Source organism: Colletes latitarsis, chromosome 12, assembly GCF_051014445.1.
Source record: "Colletes latitarsis isolate SP2378_abdomen chromosome 12, iyColLati1, whole genome shotgun sequence".
In the NCBI taxonomy this organism is placed as follows: domain Eukaryota; kingdom Metazoa; phylum Arthropoda; class Insecta; order Hymenoptera; family Colletidae; genus Colletes; species Colletes latitarsis.
The window spans coordinates 25,222,076-25,240,534 of record NC_135145.1 but is presented as its reverse complement, the minus strand read 5'-3'; the positions used below and the strand labels follow the sequence as shown (position 1 = coordinate 25,240,534).

At 34.3% G+C, this 18,459-nt stretch overlaps 2 protein-coding genes across 3 annotated transcripts in view; one reads left to right on the top strand and one right to left on the bottom strand.

Annotated features, from left to right (window-relative positions):
* Positions 1–18,459, top strand: part of LOC143348962 (uncharacterized) — a 438,943-nt gene that overhangs the window by 72,263 nt on the left and 348,221 nt on the right. For both annotated transcript variants that reach the window (XM_076779761.1, XM_076779759.1), the window contains exon 2: positions 14,094–14,325. In XM_076779761.1, coding sequence (XP_076635876.1) covers positions 14,094–14,325 — 232 coding nt within the window. The remainder of the gene's footprint in view (positions 1–14,093; positions 14,326–18,459) is intronic.
* Positions 1–18,459, bottom strand: part of Muted (biogenesis of lysosome-related organelles complex 1 subunit 5) — a 137,029-nt gene that overhangs the window by 98,336 nt on the left and 20,234 nt on the right. The gene's annotated exons all lie outside the window — the stretch shown is intronic.

Below are 18,459 nucleotides of genomic sequence, written 5' to 3'. Positions count from 1 at the left end.
ATATTTCAATGAAACTTTTTTCTAAAGTAGAGCCCATAGGTACTCACAAAAAAGTATTAAACAACTTTTCTGTAGATCGTCAAACAAAATTACTAAAAATCAAAAACGAATATTTAAGAAAAATCGACGAGGGGAAGCCCAAATTTTTCGACGAAAAAAAAAATTTCAAATCGTTTTGGAAAAATTATTTTCGGTTGTGGAGGTCAATTACAATAATTATTAGTGAGGAGTCATATCCCCGAAATCCTACTCATTTCCTAAAAAAAAATTCGAGAAGGTGTGAAATTTTTCGACAAAAATTAAAAAATTCCAAATCGTTCTAACAAAATTATTTTTGATTGCTTCTTTTTATCTTCCAATTAGATCAAACATGTTTAAAATACAAAATTACATAAAACAGTTAAGAAAAACAGGAACTAAAACAATAAACGAAAAGTATAGCAGAATAATTGTTTACCATAGTTCAAAGCATTCTAAAATTTTAGAAAAAGCACAACCATTAGTCTCAGATTCTCTGTTCTTATTGTATAACATACATCAATTTTTCACTGCTATTTTACAAAACTTTGCGTCATTCTTTACAGTTTAACCAAATGCTAAATAACATATCCAACTTACTTATTTACTGAAAAACTGTGACAAGCTGTGTGTCAAATTGGTGCTTCAAACTGGAGACGAATCGAATGGAATTCTTATTTGTCGTTTCTATCAATGTTGCTCAATTCGTATATCGAGATCTCGAGCGTCGTTTCGTCCAAGAGGTCCAAATAAGTTTGCTCCTCTCTGGTCAGAGTTCTCTGTTTATAAATAGTCTTAAACTCGGGCCCTGTCCTTCGAAGGCGGTTGGAGAATTCGCAATCGGGATTTTGTTCCAAGTGTTTGTTTTGGAGAGCGGAAGGATTCGAGTTCTCTGACAGCCATTTTCCCAGGGCTGCTTCGAAAAAAGGCCAATCGATAAACTCGTGGGAAAAAAGCAAGAATGGTAAATTTCCACTATGAACCAGCCTCGTGCAAAAACGATCGCGCGAGTATCGATTTCAATATAAAAAGAACGAAATGATGGAACGAGGAGGCACGAAGTGTCATGGCGCATTTTAATTTCTGTCTCCAGAGCCCCTTTAGAGATTCTCCTTTTTGCACACGAAGATTTGTCACACTCTTAAACGCCTATTCCCTTTCTCTTTTGTTCTAATTCAACTCAGAGTTCCGTGATTTGTTTTTATTTGAGGTTATAACAGTTCAGGATAATTACAGTTCTTTTATATGTATTTTGATTAACACACGTGGCAAAATACTGGGATTACGAAGACGTAATTTCGACATTCGTGATAAAAAAACGTTCGTTTTCAGTTGTTTCTTAGTTTGAATGGATTTTAAACAATAATTTGTATTCTTGAGTTTTTCCACGTTTGTTGTAAATATTTTCAAAAGTGATTGTACTCTACCCCTGCAATCGAAAATAATTTTAACCGAGTGATTTTAAACTTTTCAATTTCGCCGAAAAATTTGAGCACCCTGTCGATTTTTCTTAAAAAGTTGTTTTTGATTTTTAGTAATTTTGTTTGACGACTTACAAAAAAGTTGTTTAATACTTTTTTGTAGGTACCTATGGGTTCTACTTCAGAAAAAAGTTTCATTGAAATATATTCACTATTGTAGGAGTTATGGCTGTTTGAAAATTGGACCATTTTTATTGGGTTTTTCTCATTTTAAGGGGTCAAGCATCAACTTTTTGAATATTTTTACAATTTCTACATATTCTACACTAAAATACGCGGCGTTTGGCTTTTTGAACATTAAAATCGTCCAATCCGTTCAAAAGTTATGGTATTTTAAAGATTCACATGGGATATATTTCTGGCCTGGAATTATATTTTCATTTAGGAATTTTTTTCTCGAAATTGCGTAGGAATTCGGGGGCATGTCTAATGACCAAAAATAATTGCAATTGACCCTTGCAAATGAAAATAATTTTTTTAGAACGATTTGGAATTTTTTAATTTTGTCGAAAAATTTCACACCTTCTCGAATTTATTACTCAAAAAGGGGTAGGATTTCTAGGGTATGTCTAATGACCAAAAATGATTGTAATTAACCCCCACACATAACAGTATTTTTTTCAGAACGATTTGAAATTTTTTTTTTCGGTGAAAAATTTAAGTATCTATCCCCTGTCGATTTTTCTTAAAAAGTTGTTTTTGATTTTTAGTAATTTTGTTTGACGACCTACAGAAAAGTTGTTTAATACTTTTTTGTTGGTACCTATGGGCTCTACTTCAGAAAAAAGTTTCATAGAAATATATTCACTATTGTAGGAGTTATGGCTGTTTGAAAATCAAACCATATTTATGGAGTTTTTCTAATTTTGTGGTGTCAAGCATCAACTTTTTGAATATTTTTACAATTTCTACATATTCTACACTAAAATACGCGGCGTTTGGCTTTTTGAACATTAAAATCTTCCAATCCGTTCAGAAGTTACGACGTTTTAAAGATTCGCATGGGATACATTTCTGACTTGGAATTATATTCTCATTTAGGAATTTTTTTCTCGAAAATGGATAGGATTTCGAGGGTACGTCTATTGACCAAAATTACTTGTAATTAACCCCCGCAACCAAAAATATTTTTTCCAAAACGATTTGAAATTTTTTAACTTTTTAACGAAGCCCCCCATCAACAAATTAATATTCTTGATTGTCGTCTTATTTTGGCCCCCAGAATCTCCCATTAAATTTCCCCCAAGGGTGGCCAAACCCCCTCTATACTTACACACCAAACTATAAAGTAATTCAAACTCAGAAACATCGAAAACTGTATCATATTTCATACAACAAACCTTAAATCAAAACGCAAGAAATCTCACATATTTTTTTAAAATCTCCTCCTAAATAACACTGGATACTCTCTTACAACTTGTAGAGAATCAAAAATTACAATTAAATCAACCATAATCCGTCATAAAACTGCTAGTAACTTCTTCTATTCAACTGTTACAATTAAATAGTAGATCTAACTAAAAAAATCATTCGTCGCGAGAATATCCACGTATGCACGCGTATAAATTTATTAACTGCGACTGTAGAGGCCACGAGCAATAAACGAAAATTTATCTGCGACCGGTTCCCAGGAGCTGGCCCGTTTATTTGTTCGCTTTCCACTTCCCGCGGCTCGCCATGGGCACAAGGAATATTTATCACTTCCTTTTATGAGTGTAATTGTATGGCATTGTCCAAACGACGGCGCAAAAAATTTGATTTCCACTCGAGCATTCTGTACAGTCGCATCTGCTGCATCGACGTTCCACTCGCGATATTTAACGCTCTTACGATATTGAAAACGCCTGAATTTCACCGATTTTTCCAACGTCACGGCGAACTATATTCGTTAAAAGGGATTTTCACGTTTGTAACAGGTTTCCTTTATTAACATTGTGTACTCGATAGCAACTTTAGAGTTTCCACGAGAAGAATGATACAAAAAAGGCGGTAAATTCGAATCTAATAACTGAAAATTCTGCTTCTCTTTTCACTCGAATTTGAAGCTCTTATGAACTGAATATTATGGAATTTTATAGATTCTTATTTTGAGTAGATTTCATAGCAAAATTTATGGTATTATGATTCTCAGTTCTCGAAAAATACTGTATGCAAAATTGATATACACTGTTCTATAATAAGTGACTGTAGAAATATTTTTTTTGCTGATAATAATTTTCAATAAAATCGGTGACTAAATGTGGAGGAACAGGGGTTGTTTACAGGGGATATAAACAAGAGAAAAGTGTGTAATTGGGGGCAAAGAAGACTTTTCTGAGGGTTATTTTTGCCCTAATATTAATCGACGCACCTCAACTAATGATTAAAGTTAGAATTTCACTGTTCGAAGGCGCAGAAATGTGAGAAAATAAGCGTGAGAGTTTCTAGTAGAGTTTTATTAAATTTCTCTGTAGCCTTCCATGCCAACGTTTCGAAGCAAAAATTAGTAAATCAAGTTTTTCATGCATCGACGTCTATTCGTGTGTAAATCTCGAGAATTTGTGTAATTGTTCTCCCGATATTTGTAACCTAGGGATCATGGTTGTTTTGACAGTGGTATTACATGCAATTTCGATGAATTTAATAGTGCATAAATATTGGAATTACTAGCAAACAATTCCCTGAAATATCGGACTGTGAAACGTTTTTTTTTTGATAAATATTTGTGTTATTGTTTGGAAAATGAATTAGTACGAATGTGTGGAACGAGATAGTGAGACTTTGTTAATGGGAATGTTTTGAGATTGTAAAAATGAGGGCTGTAAACGCTGTTATGATGATTTGTATAATTCAGATTGATTGAAGAGTATGTAATGACATTACATTAAGTTTTTAGCAATTTTATGATATGCATTGTCCTTTTAAAAATTATAATTAATTTATTGGGGGATTCTAGAGGCCAAAATAAGACGAAAATTAAGAATAATAATTTGTTTATGGAGGCTTCGTTAAAAAGTTATTTCAAATCGTTCTGGAAAAATTATTTTTAGTTGCAGGGGTTAGTTACAATCATTTTTGGTCATTAGACATACCCCAGAAATCCTAACCATTTTTTAGAAAAAAATTCGAGGTGTGAAATTTTTCGACAAAAATATAAAATTTCAAATCGTTTTGGAAAAATTATTTTTAGTTGCAGGGGTTAATTACAATCATTTTTGGTCATTAGACTTGCCCTCGAAATCCTACTCAGTTTCGAGAAAAAAAATCGGGAAGGTGTTGAAATTTTTTGGCAGAAAAAAAAATTTTTCAAATCGTTTCAAAAAAAATTTTGCCGGTTGCAAGGGTTAATTACAATCATTTTTGGTCATTACACATACCCCCGAAATCCTACGCTCTTTCGAGAAAAAAATTCCTTACCGAAAATGTAATGTCTGACCATATATTGATATGTTTCACTGAAATTTCATGCGAATCTTTGCGACATCATAACTTTTGAACGGATTGGACGATTTTAATGTTTAAAAAAGCAAACTACGCGTATTTAGATGAAGAATATATAGAAATTCTAAAAATATTCGAAAAGTTGATCCTTGACCCCGTAAACTGAGAAAAACCCTATAAAAATGGTCCAATTTGTAAACAGGCATAACTCCTACAATGGTGAATATATTGGATTGAAATTTTAGGAGGAAGTAGAGTTCATGGATACCTACAAAAAAGTATTGAACAACTTTTCTGTAGATCGTCAACTAAAATAACCTCAGTAAACTCAGTAAACTGATAATTTTATATAAAACAATTTACGCAAGATAACGCGATAAATAATAAAGAAATTTCGTTAAATGGTTCCAAAATGCTCCCTTCTTATGGGATTTAAGCGAGCTCCCAGGTTGGGCGAGGTTTTCTCATTTTCTTGGTCGGTAAATCGACGGAAAGCGTATTTATTATCTCGTTAATTCTCGTCCAGTGGCACAGGCGGACCGGGTTCTTCTCGTCCACTTCGGAGACGTTGATTTACGCCAGGTTTCCAGCGCAATAAAGGCCGTTCCGCGGCGTGTGAATTCTGCCCAACATCGTTGAATTTTGCAACAAAGCTCTGTCGCGAGGCCAGCTCATAACGGAGCATCGTTTGCCAGAAAACGTGGTGGATGAAGCAATATTAGTGACAAATGGCGCTCGATTTCGAATGGAAAGGAACGCAAATGTCGGTAGCCGCACCTGGGAAACAAATTGACCATTCCGATGGACCCAAAGTATCATAAACATTAGTGTTGACTCGTATTATGGCGGCAAACTGCGGCGTTGCGCGCTATACGAGGGTGGTTCAACTATAAGGCGTTTCGAATTTTTTTTCTAAGCAATGAGTAGGATTTCGACGATATCACCCTTCACCAAAAATGATTGCAATTGACCCCTACAGTCAAAAGTATTTTTTTTAGAAAGATTTGAAACACATGAAATTTCAGGGGAATCATCCATTCATGATCAGACATTAGATTTTCGGTAACGATTTTTTTTCTCGAAAATGCGCAGGATTTCGAGGGTATGTGTAATGACCAAAAGTGATTGCGATCGACTCTTGAAACCGGCAAAATTTTTTTTGAAACGATTCGAAAAATTTTTTTTTCTGCCAAAAAATTCCAACATCTATCCGATTTTTTTTCTCGAAAGTGGATAGGATTTCGGCGGTGTGTCTAATGACCAAAAATGCTTGTAATTGACCCCCGTAATTAAATATAATTTTTTTAGCATGATTTGTAATTTTTTAATTTCGTCTAAAAATTTCAATACCTACTCGAATTTTTTTCTTGAAAGTGAGTAAGAATTCGAGGGTGTGTCTAATGACCAAAAATTACTGTAATTGACCCCTATAATTAAATATAATTTTTTTAGAAAGGTTCGACATTTTTTTTTTCTCCGAAAAAATTTAGGCACCTACCCCCTGTCGATTTTTCTTAAATATTCGTTTTTGAGTTTTAGTAATTTTGGTTGACGATCTACAGAAAAGTTGTTTAATACTTTTTTGTAGGTATCCATGAACTCTACTTCCTCCCAAAATTTCAATCGAATATATTCTCTATTGTAGGAGTTATGGCTGTTTGAAAATTGAACCATTTTTATGGAGTTTTTCTAACATTACGATGTCAAGGGACAAAATTTCGAATATTTTTATAATTTCTACACATTCTTCATCTAAATACGCGTAGTTTGCTTTTTTAAACATTAAAAGTGTCCAATCCATTCAAAAGTTATGATGTTTCAAAGATTCGCATGAAATTTCAGGCCTCAGATTACATTTTCGATAAGGAATTTTTTTTCTCGAAACTGAGTAGGAATTCGGGGGTATGTGTAATGACCAAAAATGATTGAAATAGACGCCTGCACACGAACATAATTTTTTCAAAACGATTTGAAATCTTTTAATTTTGTCAAAAATTTCACCCCTTCTCTAATTTTTTTCTAGAAAAGGGGTGGGATTTTGAGGGTATGTCTAATGACCAAAAATGATTGAAATAGACGCCTGCACACGAACATAATTTTTTCAAAACGATTTGAAATCTTTTAATTTTGTCAAAAATTTCACCCCTTCTCTAATTTTTTTCTAGAAAAGGGGTGGGATTTTGGGGGTATGTCTAATGACCAAAAATGATTGAAATAGACGCCTGCATACGAACATAATTTTTTTAAAACGATTTGAAATCTTTTAATTTTGTCAAAAATTTCACCCCTTCTCTAATTTTTTTCTAGAAAATGGGTGGGATTTTGGGGGTATGTCTAATGACCAAAAATGATTGAAATAGACGCCTGCATACGAACATAATTTTTTTAAAACGATTTGAAATCTTTTAATTTTGTCAAAAATTTCACCCCTTCTCTAATTTTTTTCTAGAAAATGGGTGGGATTTTGGGGGTATGTCTAATGACCAAAAATGATTGAAATAGACGCCTGCATACGAACATAATTTTTTTTAAACGATTTGAAATCTTTTAATTTTGTCAAAAATTTCACCCCTTCTCTAATTTTTTTCTAGAAAATGGGTAGGATTTCAGTTATATATCTATTCACCAAGAATGCTTATAATTGACCCCTGCAACCAAAAATAATTTTTCCAGAACGATTTGAGATTTTTGAATTTAATTGTTAATAACTTTTTAACGGAGCCTCCATCAACAAATTGGTATTCTTGATTTTCACAATATCCCTAATTGATAAATATAATAGACTGTTACCTCATAGATGATTCATCAATATTTTGAACTATTTATAATAAATATAAAACGTATCGAATTTGTTTGACAATTTTAGTGGAAATAAATAAAACACTTTTAAAAATTTGTGTTTAAAAGGCCAGGAAGATATTATCAATTTAATAGGATTTTCTTTACGGGAAATTCTCTAGAATAATTTTCATTCTTTTTATATGTTAAGGAACACCGGTTACAGAAATGCCAGCGCCAGACAATGTGCAATTTCTTGCGACAAAACCAGTATTCAACGCAACTTGAAATTTACAGTTTGTACGACAATGTGCTCGCTATAATATTTTGCTTGTTTCCAACAGTTCCTCTTCCTATTTGTCTTTTCGAGGGAGAATAAACGGTGCCAACAAATGAAATTTAATTCCGTTCGTAGTGCAATTATTTTCGAGAACAGTATCCTGTAACTTTTTTAATCGGTAACACAAAAGTATAACTAAACGAACGCATTTAACGTTTCTTAAACGTCGTTAAATAACATTAAACTCATCAAAAATTTATCGTTGAACGAGAAACGTTTCTTTAAAATTTTTCTATCAATTATAACTCGCTTATTCAATGTTAACAACGTAAATAAAGCGTTGATCGTCGACGAGAATAATTGATTTAACTCTTCCTAGAGAAATAAAATCCGTCATATTGTTTTGCCAACATTACCGAATTACTGGTCGTTAAAAAAGTCGCTAGCGTAGAAATGTTACTCCAATTTCTGTTGATTGTCTCCGTTTTAATGACAAAGGCAACGAGCCGTTTTAACGAGCAGTTATTCCGTCGAAATCTTTCGATTTTTGTGCGATCAGTTTTCTGATGATCGCGCAACCAGTCAATTACAAACCGTTCTGTACATTAAACGCGACCTTTGACCAGCGTACGTTCCCACTGTTACACACGCTATTGCGTCGCGGCGGAGTACTCGTAATTTTAGAGCCGGGTGTGAACTAATTAAAGTAATGAACAGTCGAATGGAATATTTCAACGGTTGCCTCGTCGTTGAATGCGTCCATTCGCGCGTCCCGGTGTAAACGGGCACGCAAATTAAATTTATTCGAAGAGTATTAGTTTCGAACACGTTAAAGAGGCGTTCTTTTATGGTTTTAATAATTAAATGTACAAGGCGAAACTTGTGGAAACTTTCTGATTGTTTTATCTCAAACTCTTCTACGTATAGCGTCCATATTTGGCAGGTTTTTTAATAGTAAACACAATTGTCACTCAAAGAAACTTTGACTTAAATGTTAGAAAATTTAACACGTTTCTACGCTGTAATGTATTAATGTTTTAATATATAGGAAGGTATTGAAGACGACACGTTCCTAAATCACGTTTGTTCAATTTACGAATCGTGTTCATTCAATTTTCGAATCACGTTTGTTCAATTTACGAATCGTGCTTGTTCAATTTACGAATCACGTTTGTTTCAATTGATGAATCACGCTTGTTCAATTTACGAATCGTGTTCATTCAATTTTCGAATCACGTTTGTTCAATTTACGAATCGTGCTTGTTCAATTTTCGAATCACGTTTGTTCAATTTTCGAATCACGTTTGTTTCAATTGATGAATCACGTTTGTTCAATTTTCGAATCACGTTTGTTCAATTTACAAATCACGTTTGTTCAATTTACGAATCGTGCTTGTTCAATTTTCGAATCACGTTTGTTCAATTTTCGAATCACGTTTGTTCAATTTACGAATCGTGTTCATTCAATTTTCGAATCACGTTTGTTCAATTTACGAATCGTGCTTGTTCAATTTATGAATCGTGTTTGTTCAATTTTCGAATCACGTTTGTTCAATTTACGAATCGTGCTTGTTCAATTTTCGAATCACGTTTGTTCAATTTTCGAATCACGTTTGTTTCAATTGATGAATCACGTTTGTTTCAATTGATGAATCACGTTTGTTCAATTTACGAATCGTGTTCATTTAATTTTCGAATCACGTTTGTTCAATTTACGAATCGTGCTTGTTCAATTTATGAATCGTGTTTGTTCAATTTTCGAATCACGTTTGTTCAATTTACGAATCGTGCTGGTTCAATTTTCGAATCACGTTTATTCAATTTTCGAATCACGTTTGTTTCAATTGATGAATCACGTTTGTTCAATTTACGAATCGTGTTCATTCAATTTTCGAATCACGTTTGTTCAATTTACGAATCGTGCTTGTTCAATTTGCGAATCATGTTTATTCAATTTTCGAATCACGTTTGTTTCAATTGATGAATCACGTTTGTTCAATTTACGAATCGTGTTCATTCAATTTTCGAATCACGTTTGTTCAATTTACGAATCGTGCTTGTTCAATTTGCGAATCATGTTTATTCAATTTTCGAATCACGTTTGTTCAATTTACGAATCGTGCTTGTTCAATTTACGAATCGTGTTTGCTCAATTTATGAATCTACTTTTAAAAATCATAACCGTACTAACCAGAATAAGCGAAAACGTGTTAATGTTCTAGAAAGCAATAGAAAGAAAAATAAAATTTCTTTACAATAGTTATTAAAAGTATAATTTCGATTTATTTACACCGTAGTTATTTAAAGATGCTTGTAAAATCTGCTGCATGGGTTGCAACAAAAAAGGGGAAACGAAGCTTCGTTGAAATGTTTGATCTCGAAAGCCTTTGTTCCGCGCTATTCTTCGGTCAGGCACCGCACGAAGCTCAACCAGTCCACCCGCAATTATATTCTGGTGTCCCGAAACAAACGACTGGGAGATGCCGTAGCGGGTGTGCAATTACCCCCACCCACGCCTCGGAAGAATGAATACGCCCGCGAAACACGATATTGCAAAATATCCGCGCGACTAACGAAGGGCCCTCGAAAGTATATGTCCTTCATAAAACTGCGTAACGTAATTACGCGGGACTGTGAACCTCGACGAAGGTACGTTTCCCCTGCAATTCCGACCGAATGAATGCGCTCGGTGTGTATCAGCGTCTTGCTTTAATACACCGGTCGCCACAATCCTATTTCCTACTATAGCAAGTAAAATAATTCAGTTAAAACAGCAATAGAATAGTATATAGTAACTGAGGGGTCGAGCACTTGTGAGAGAGCTGGCCCTCTGGCGGCGAGCACGGGAGGCGACGCCATAGATGGTATGGGAAAAATTATTTTCGGTTGCAGGGGTCAATTACAATCATTTTTGGTGAACACACATACCCTTGAAATTCTACCCACTTTTGAGAAAAAAATTCGAGAAGATACTGAAATTTTTTCGACGAAATTAAAAAATTTCAAATCATACTAAAAAAATTATATTTAGTTACAGGGGTTAATTGCAATCTTTTTTGGTCGTTACACATACCCTCGAATTCCTACCCACTTTCGAGAAAAAAAATTCAAAAAGGTGCCTATATTTTTGGACTAAATTAAAAAATTTCGAATCATACTAAAAAAATTATATTTAGTTACAGGGGTTAATTGCAATCATTTTTGGTCGTTACACATACCCTCGAAATCCTACCCACTTCCGAGAAAAAAATTGAAAATGGTCCAATTTTCAAACAGCCATAACTCCTACAATTGTAAATATATTTCAGCGAAACTTATTTCTGAAGTAAAGTTCATAGGTACCTACAAAAAAGTATTACACAACTTTTCTGTAGGGCGTGAAATAAAATTACTAAAAATCAAAAACGAATTTTTAAGAAGAATCGACAAGGGGTAGGTGCCTATATTTTTCGACGGAAAAAAAAAATTTCAAATCGTTCTGAAAAAAATACTGTTATGTGTGGGGGTTAATTACAATAATTTTTGGTGAATAGACATACCCCTGAAATCTTGCGCGTTTTTGAGAAAAAAATTCGAGAAGTTGTGAAATTTTTTCGACGGAAAAAAAAAATTTCAAATCGTTATGGAAAAATTACTTTCGGTTGCAGGGGTTAATTACAATAATTTTTGGTGAATAGACCTACCCCGGAAATCTTGCGCACTTTCGAGAAAAAAATTCAGTACGACTGGAACAGCATTTTCGTTTTGTAAAACTACATTAATTAAATATAAATAAACTCTGTCGTATTTGTTTAGCAAATAAATATTGAACAGAGAGACACGGCGATCGATTGCGTTTAGAAGCATAGAAAGTGTGATTATTATTATTGCATGTCGAATGATTTCCACCGTTTGGAGAAAAGTGTGTCGAATTAATCAGGAAAAGCTGTCTCGAGTGACACGATAGTTGAGTTATTTTCAGTCCCAGTTACGAGCTGTTCTGTCCATTCATTAAAACGAGGCTGGTCGATGGCGCTCGTCTGTTGGATGGAATCGCGGCAAATGAGATTTCCATGGGAGCCAGATCCGCGTTTACGCGACTTTTAATTACTCCCGCGGGCAAACCATTGTCCATTTCGCCTTCTGATTATCCAGTCGCCATTTCTGAGGGCTCGATGCTCGCTTCTGACGCGCTCATCGACAGTCAACACATCGAATTACTGTTACACCTACAGTTCATAGGAAAAAATTTCATTTTTCAATTTTAATTTGCTTTTTTCACAGGGAACTCCCTCCCCAGTTGCATCATCCATACTGATAATATAAGATAAAACACCCTTGAAAATGAATTTTGTTCCACGTCGATACCGTAGTTAGTTCTAGAGAAAAGAATTATTTAAGAAAAAGTGCTAGTAATTACGCAAACATCCTGTATTTAAATTAATTTTCAATTAAACGAACAATTTATAATAAAGTTTTATCCCACGTCAATCGTACGATCAATAGGAATTTCTTAAACTTCTTTAAACATGTAACGTCAAAGTAAATGTCAAAATAAACATGGAAGACAGCATAAATTATAGTTGGTGATACGGTCATCGGATGGGGGATGAAATACCCTTTAAAATGAGCGTTCGTGAGCGTCGATAGCTTTATTAGTTCCGGAGATATGGCGATTTTAGTTTCAAGTCGCTGCGGTGGCTAGTTACGGAGATACGGTTTGTTTACATTTTTGATGCGCTCGCGCGAGTTCATTCATCCCCCGCGCGCGTAGATAGTAAGTAGTGCGTAGTAAATTCTTGGAAATACTACGCCGGCACTAGGTCACGCGAGTCACGTACGCGAGGTAGGTCAGCACTACGAGTGCGACAAGGAGGTCCGACGCGTTAGACGAAGACAGCGATAGTCGAATTAAGAAAAATTACCTTTTACATAAATTACGATATCTCGAAAACGGAAAGTCCGATCGACGAAAACCAAAAGCCATTTCAAAGGGGAGGCTTTGCCGCTTCCAACAAAGGTTCAATAATTAACAAAACACTAATTGTTTAGGAACTGCACGCGCCCAAAGTTTAACTATTTTTAATACGCATAAATAGCGAGAGACGGCGGAATTTGAAAAATTACCTTTTACATAAATTACTATATCTCCGAAACGGAAAGTCCGATCGACAAAAACCAAAAGCCATTTCAAAGGGGAAGATTCACCGCTTCTGACAATACCTCAATTATGGCAAAAACACTAGTAGTTTCAGAACTGCACGCGTCCAAAGTTTAACTATTTTTAATACGCATCAATAGCGAGAGACGGCCGAATTTGAAAAATTTCCTTTTACATAAATTACTATATCTCCGAAACGGAAAGTCCGATCGACGAAAACCAAAAGCCATTTTAAAGGGGAAGATTCACCGCTTCTGACAATACCTCAATTATGGCAAAAGCACTAGTAGTTTCAGAATTGCACGCGTCTAAAGTTTAACTATTTTTAATACTCATCAATAGCGTGAGACGGCGGATTTTGAAAAATTACCTTTTACATAAATTACTATATCTCCGAAACGGAAAGTCCGATCGACGAAAACCAAAAGCCATTTTAAAGGGGAAGATTCACCGCTTCTGACAATACCTCAATTATGGCAAAAACACTAGTAGTTTCAGAACTGCACGCGCCCAAAGTTTAACTATTTTTAATACGCATCAATAGCGAGAAACGGCGGATTTTGAAAAATTACCTTTTACATAAATTACTATATCTCCGAAACGGAAAGTCCGATCGACGGAAACCAAAAGCCATTTCAAAGGGGAAGATTCACTGCTTCTGACAATACCTCAATTATGACAAAAACACTAGTAGTTTCAGAACTGCACGCGCCCAAAGTTTAACTATTTTTAACACGCAAAGTCTCATCTCCCCTCAAAAATAACATTCGTATTCAATACAATTTACACAATTTATACAATTTATACAATATATTATACAAATTCAACAATGTTATAGTTCCTTTAGAATCCCTTTTAAGACACTGTTGATTATTAAAATGTCATTTGATTCTCGAAATGTCGCGTAAGTTTCGATCAAAGCTTCTCGTCGAACGTGGACGCAATAAATCCATAGCTGTGCTTATTTTAATTCCAGATAATGGGCAAATGGTACGTGGTGGAAGTTTTGGAGCACAAAATCGACCCGCTGAAGCCTGTAAGCGGATCGTACATCGTCGATTCCTGTCCGATTGTCAAGCTGCGGGCACTCGAGTACTCCTCGCTGAAGCTTTTATGGACCGAGGAGGCTGGAAATCTCGAATACACCTTCCGGATACCGGACATCTCCAGGAAACCAGGCGTCTGGATTTCCAGCTCTCAGCAAAACGGTAAAAACGGCGAATCCAGAAATTCTGCGGACCCTCCACAAACTTTTCGACTTGGTTTCGGTGAATTTCATTCACTGGCGCTCGAAAATATTCCAACAATTTCTTACCTCGATTATTTTTTAAACAGATCGTCGAAAAATTAGATTTTACGAGATCGTTTGGAACACTAGAATCGGTTTGGTAAATACCAAACAATTTTAATAACTTCTTACCTTGATATTTTTTAAACGAATCGTTCCATTTATTTCGTTTTTCACATTTTCGAGGAAGTATTGTTAGTTTCTGACTTTGTCAAGAATATCGAGGAGAAGAATAGAGAATTTTGTAATTTTTCATGAATTTTGAAAAGTAAATTTTGTACGTGCGTTTGTAATTTTTGAATTAAATGAACAGGTGAATTTATCGTGATTGTCGTCGTGCTTGATTCATGATACTATTGAAGGTTTTTGTGTAATAATAATGGCACTGGAAAACGTAGGTTTCTCTGACAGATGTTGAGAATTATTGGAACGTTTACATATATGGTTTTAAAAATAATATCGCGACTGCATTATCGCCGATGTCGGCACGTATTACGGATAAAACGTAACGCGTTATTAGTATGGAAAATGACTGTCACGCGTCTAGTACGTGCCAATCGCAATAACGTCGACATCCCATCGCAATATTGCAGCGCCGTCCATTAAACTGTTTCGCTGTGTAAATGGTCACTAGTTCGAAGATATTGACGTATAATAGCATGGAATTAATTGTAGCCATTGTTCAAACGCGTGAAATTCGTTGAGAGAAATAGAAACGATATTTTTGCATTTTGCGATAATTTCTACTGCCAAATATTTATTATTACAGATACTGTCAGAGTATCTGTCGCGATACAACTGGGATGGGGATTACTTTTTATTTTTGGGATGTATTATTTTCGAAATGTATAGGTTGTGTGTCTATTTTTTAATTTTATCGAATTTACCCCCTCTCGATTTTTCTAAAATTTGTTTTTCATTTTTAATAAATTTGGTTGGCGCTGTATGGAAAAGTTGTTTAATACTTTTTTGTAGGTACCTGTGAGCTCTACTTCAGAAAAAAGTTTCATTGAAATGTATTCACTATTGTAGGAGTTATGGCTGTTTCAAAATTGATCCATTTTTATGGGGGTTTTCTGATTTTAGGGGGTCAAGGAACAAGTTTTCTAATATTTTTAGAATTTTTATATATTGTACACTAAAATACGCGGCGTTTGGCTTTTCGAACATTAAAATCGTCCAATCCGTTCAAAAGTTATGGTGTTTTAAAGATTCACATGGGATATATTTCTGGCCTGAAATTATATTTTCAGTAATGAATTTTTTTCTCGAAATTGGGGAGGAATTCAGGGGTATATGTAATGACCAAAAATGATTGTAATTGCCCCCTGCAATCAAAAATAATTTTTCCAAAACGATTCGAAATTTTTTTTTTCGTCGAAAAATTTAGGCACCTACCCTCTGTCGATTTTTCTTAAAAATTAGTTTTCCATTTTTAGTAATTTTGCTTGACGTCCTACAGAAAAGTTGTTTAATACTTTTTTGTAGGTACCTGCGAGCTCTACTTCAGAAAAAAGTTTCAATGAAATATATTCACTATTATAGGAGTTATGGCTGTTTGAAAATTGATCCATTTTTATTGGGTTTTTCTCATTTTAAGGGGTCAAGGAACAAGTTTTCTAATATTTTTAGAATTTGTATCTATTGTACACTAAAATACGCGGCGTTTGGCTTTTTGAACATTAAAATCGTCCAATCCGTTCAAAAGTTATGGTGTTTTAAAGATTCGCATGGAATCATTTCTTGCCTGAAATTATATTTTCAGTAATGAATTTTTTTCTCGAAATTGGGGAGGAATTCAGGGGTATATGTAATGACCGAAAATGATTGTAATTGCCCCCTGCAATCAAAAATAATTTTTCCAAAACGATTCGAAATTTTTTTTTTCGTCGAAAAATTTAGGCACCCTCTGTCGATTTTTCTTAAAAATTAGTTTTCCATTTTTAGTAATTTTGCTTGACGTCCTACAGAAAAGTTGTTTAATACTTTTTTGTAGATACCTATGGGCTCTACTTTAGAAAAAAGTTTCATTGAAATATATTCACTATTGTAGGAATTATGGCTGTTTGAAAATTGAAGCATTTTTTTGGGGTTTTTCTAACATTACGAGGTCAAAGAACAACTTTTCGAATATTTTTAAAATTGCTACATATTCTACACTAAAATACGCGGCGTTTGGCTTTTCGAACATTAAAATCGTCCAATCCGTTCAAAAGTTATGGTGTTTTAAAGATTCACATGGGATATATTTCTGGCCTGAAATTATATTTTCAGTAATGAATTTTTTTCTCGAAATTGGGGAGGAATTCAGGGGTATATCTATTGACCGAAAATGATTGTAATTGCCACCTGCAATCAAAAATAATTTTTCCATAACGATTCGAAATTTTTTTTTTCGTCGAAAAATTTAGGCACCTACCCTCTTGTCGATTTTTCTTAAAAATTAGTTTTCCATTTTTAGTAATTTTGCTTGACGTCCTACAGAAAAGTTGTTTAATACTTTTTTGTAGGTACCTGCGAGCTCTACTTCAGAAAAAAGTTTCATTTAAATATATTCACTATTATAGGAGTTATGGCTGTTTGAAAAATGATCCATTTTTATGGGGTTTTTCTCATTTTAGAGGGTCAAGGAACAAGTTTTCTAATATTTTTAGAATTTGTATATATTGTACACTAAAATACGCGGCGTTTGGCTTTTCGAACATTAAAATCGTCCAATCCGTTCAAAAGTTATGGTATTTTAAAGATTCACATGGGATATATTTCTGGCCTGAAATTATATTTTCAGTAATGAATTTTTTTCTCGAAATTGGGGAGGAATTCAGGGGTATATGTAATGACCGAAAATGATTGTAATTGCCCCCTGCAATCAAAAATAATTTTTCCAAAACGATTCGAAATTTTTTTTTTCGTCGAAAAATTTAGGCACCCTCTGTCAATTTTTCTTAAAAATTAGTTTTCCATTTTTAGTAATTTTGCTTAACGTCCTACAGAAAAGTTGTTTAATACTTTTTTGTAGGTACCTGCGAGCTCTACTTCAGAAAAAAGTTTCAATGAAATATATTTACTATTATAGGAGTTATGGCTGTTTGAAAATTGATCCATTTTTATTGGGTTTTTCTCATTTTAAGGGGTCAAGGAACAAGTTTTCTAATATTTTTAGAATTTGTATATATTGTACACTAAAATACGCGGCGTTTGGCTTTTCGAACATTAAAATCGTCCAATCCGTTCAAAAGTTATGGTATTTTAAAGATTCACATGGGATATATTTCTGGCCTGAAATTATATTTTCAGTAATGAATTTTTTTCTCGAACGTGGGTAGGATTTCGAATATATGTCTATTCACCAAAAATGCTTGTAATTGTCCCCTGTAACTAAAAATAATTTTTTCAGAACGATCTGCAAAATTTTTTCGTCGAAAAATTTTGGCGCCTAATTAGATTTTCAATAATGAATTTTTTTCTCGAAATTGGTTAGGATTTCGAGGATATGTCTATCGACCATAAATGATTATAATTGACCCCTGCAACTAAAAATAATTTTTCCAAAACGATTCGAAATTTTTTTTTTCGTCGAAAAGTCACCCCTATCGATTTTTCTTAAAAATTCACTTTCGATTTGTGATAAATATAGCTAAACGCCATAGTGTCTTCAAATGTAAATCTCGCAAATACAAAAAGTATTAAAAATTCCCGCCAAACCTTAGTGAACGTGTTAAATAATTCTTCGCCCTCCATTCGATAATTACAAGCACGTTAATATTAATATTAATGTCCCATTCGTTCGATCAACTCCTATTTCAGCGAAGTTTCGAGGCCCGTCTTCCATTTGAAACGACCGGGGACGCAATTTATTCCCCATAATCGGATCGAGAGCGAACGCCTCGTTCCATTTTACAAACACCGGTGGAACTCGTGAAATAAACGTATTCCAGCAACGAGGAACGACGCGAGGGAGCATAACTTGACGCGACAAATTTCGTGTTCAGAATCGAACGAGGAGTGGGGGGTTTGAAAAGAGCTTCGACAGATCTTGATTCGCGATGCATTG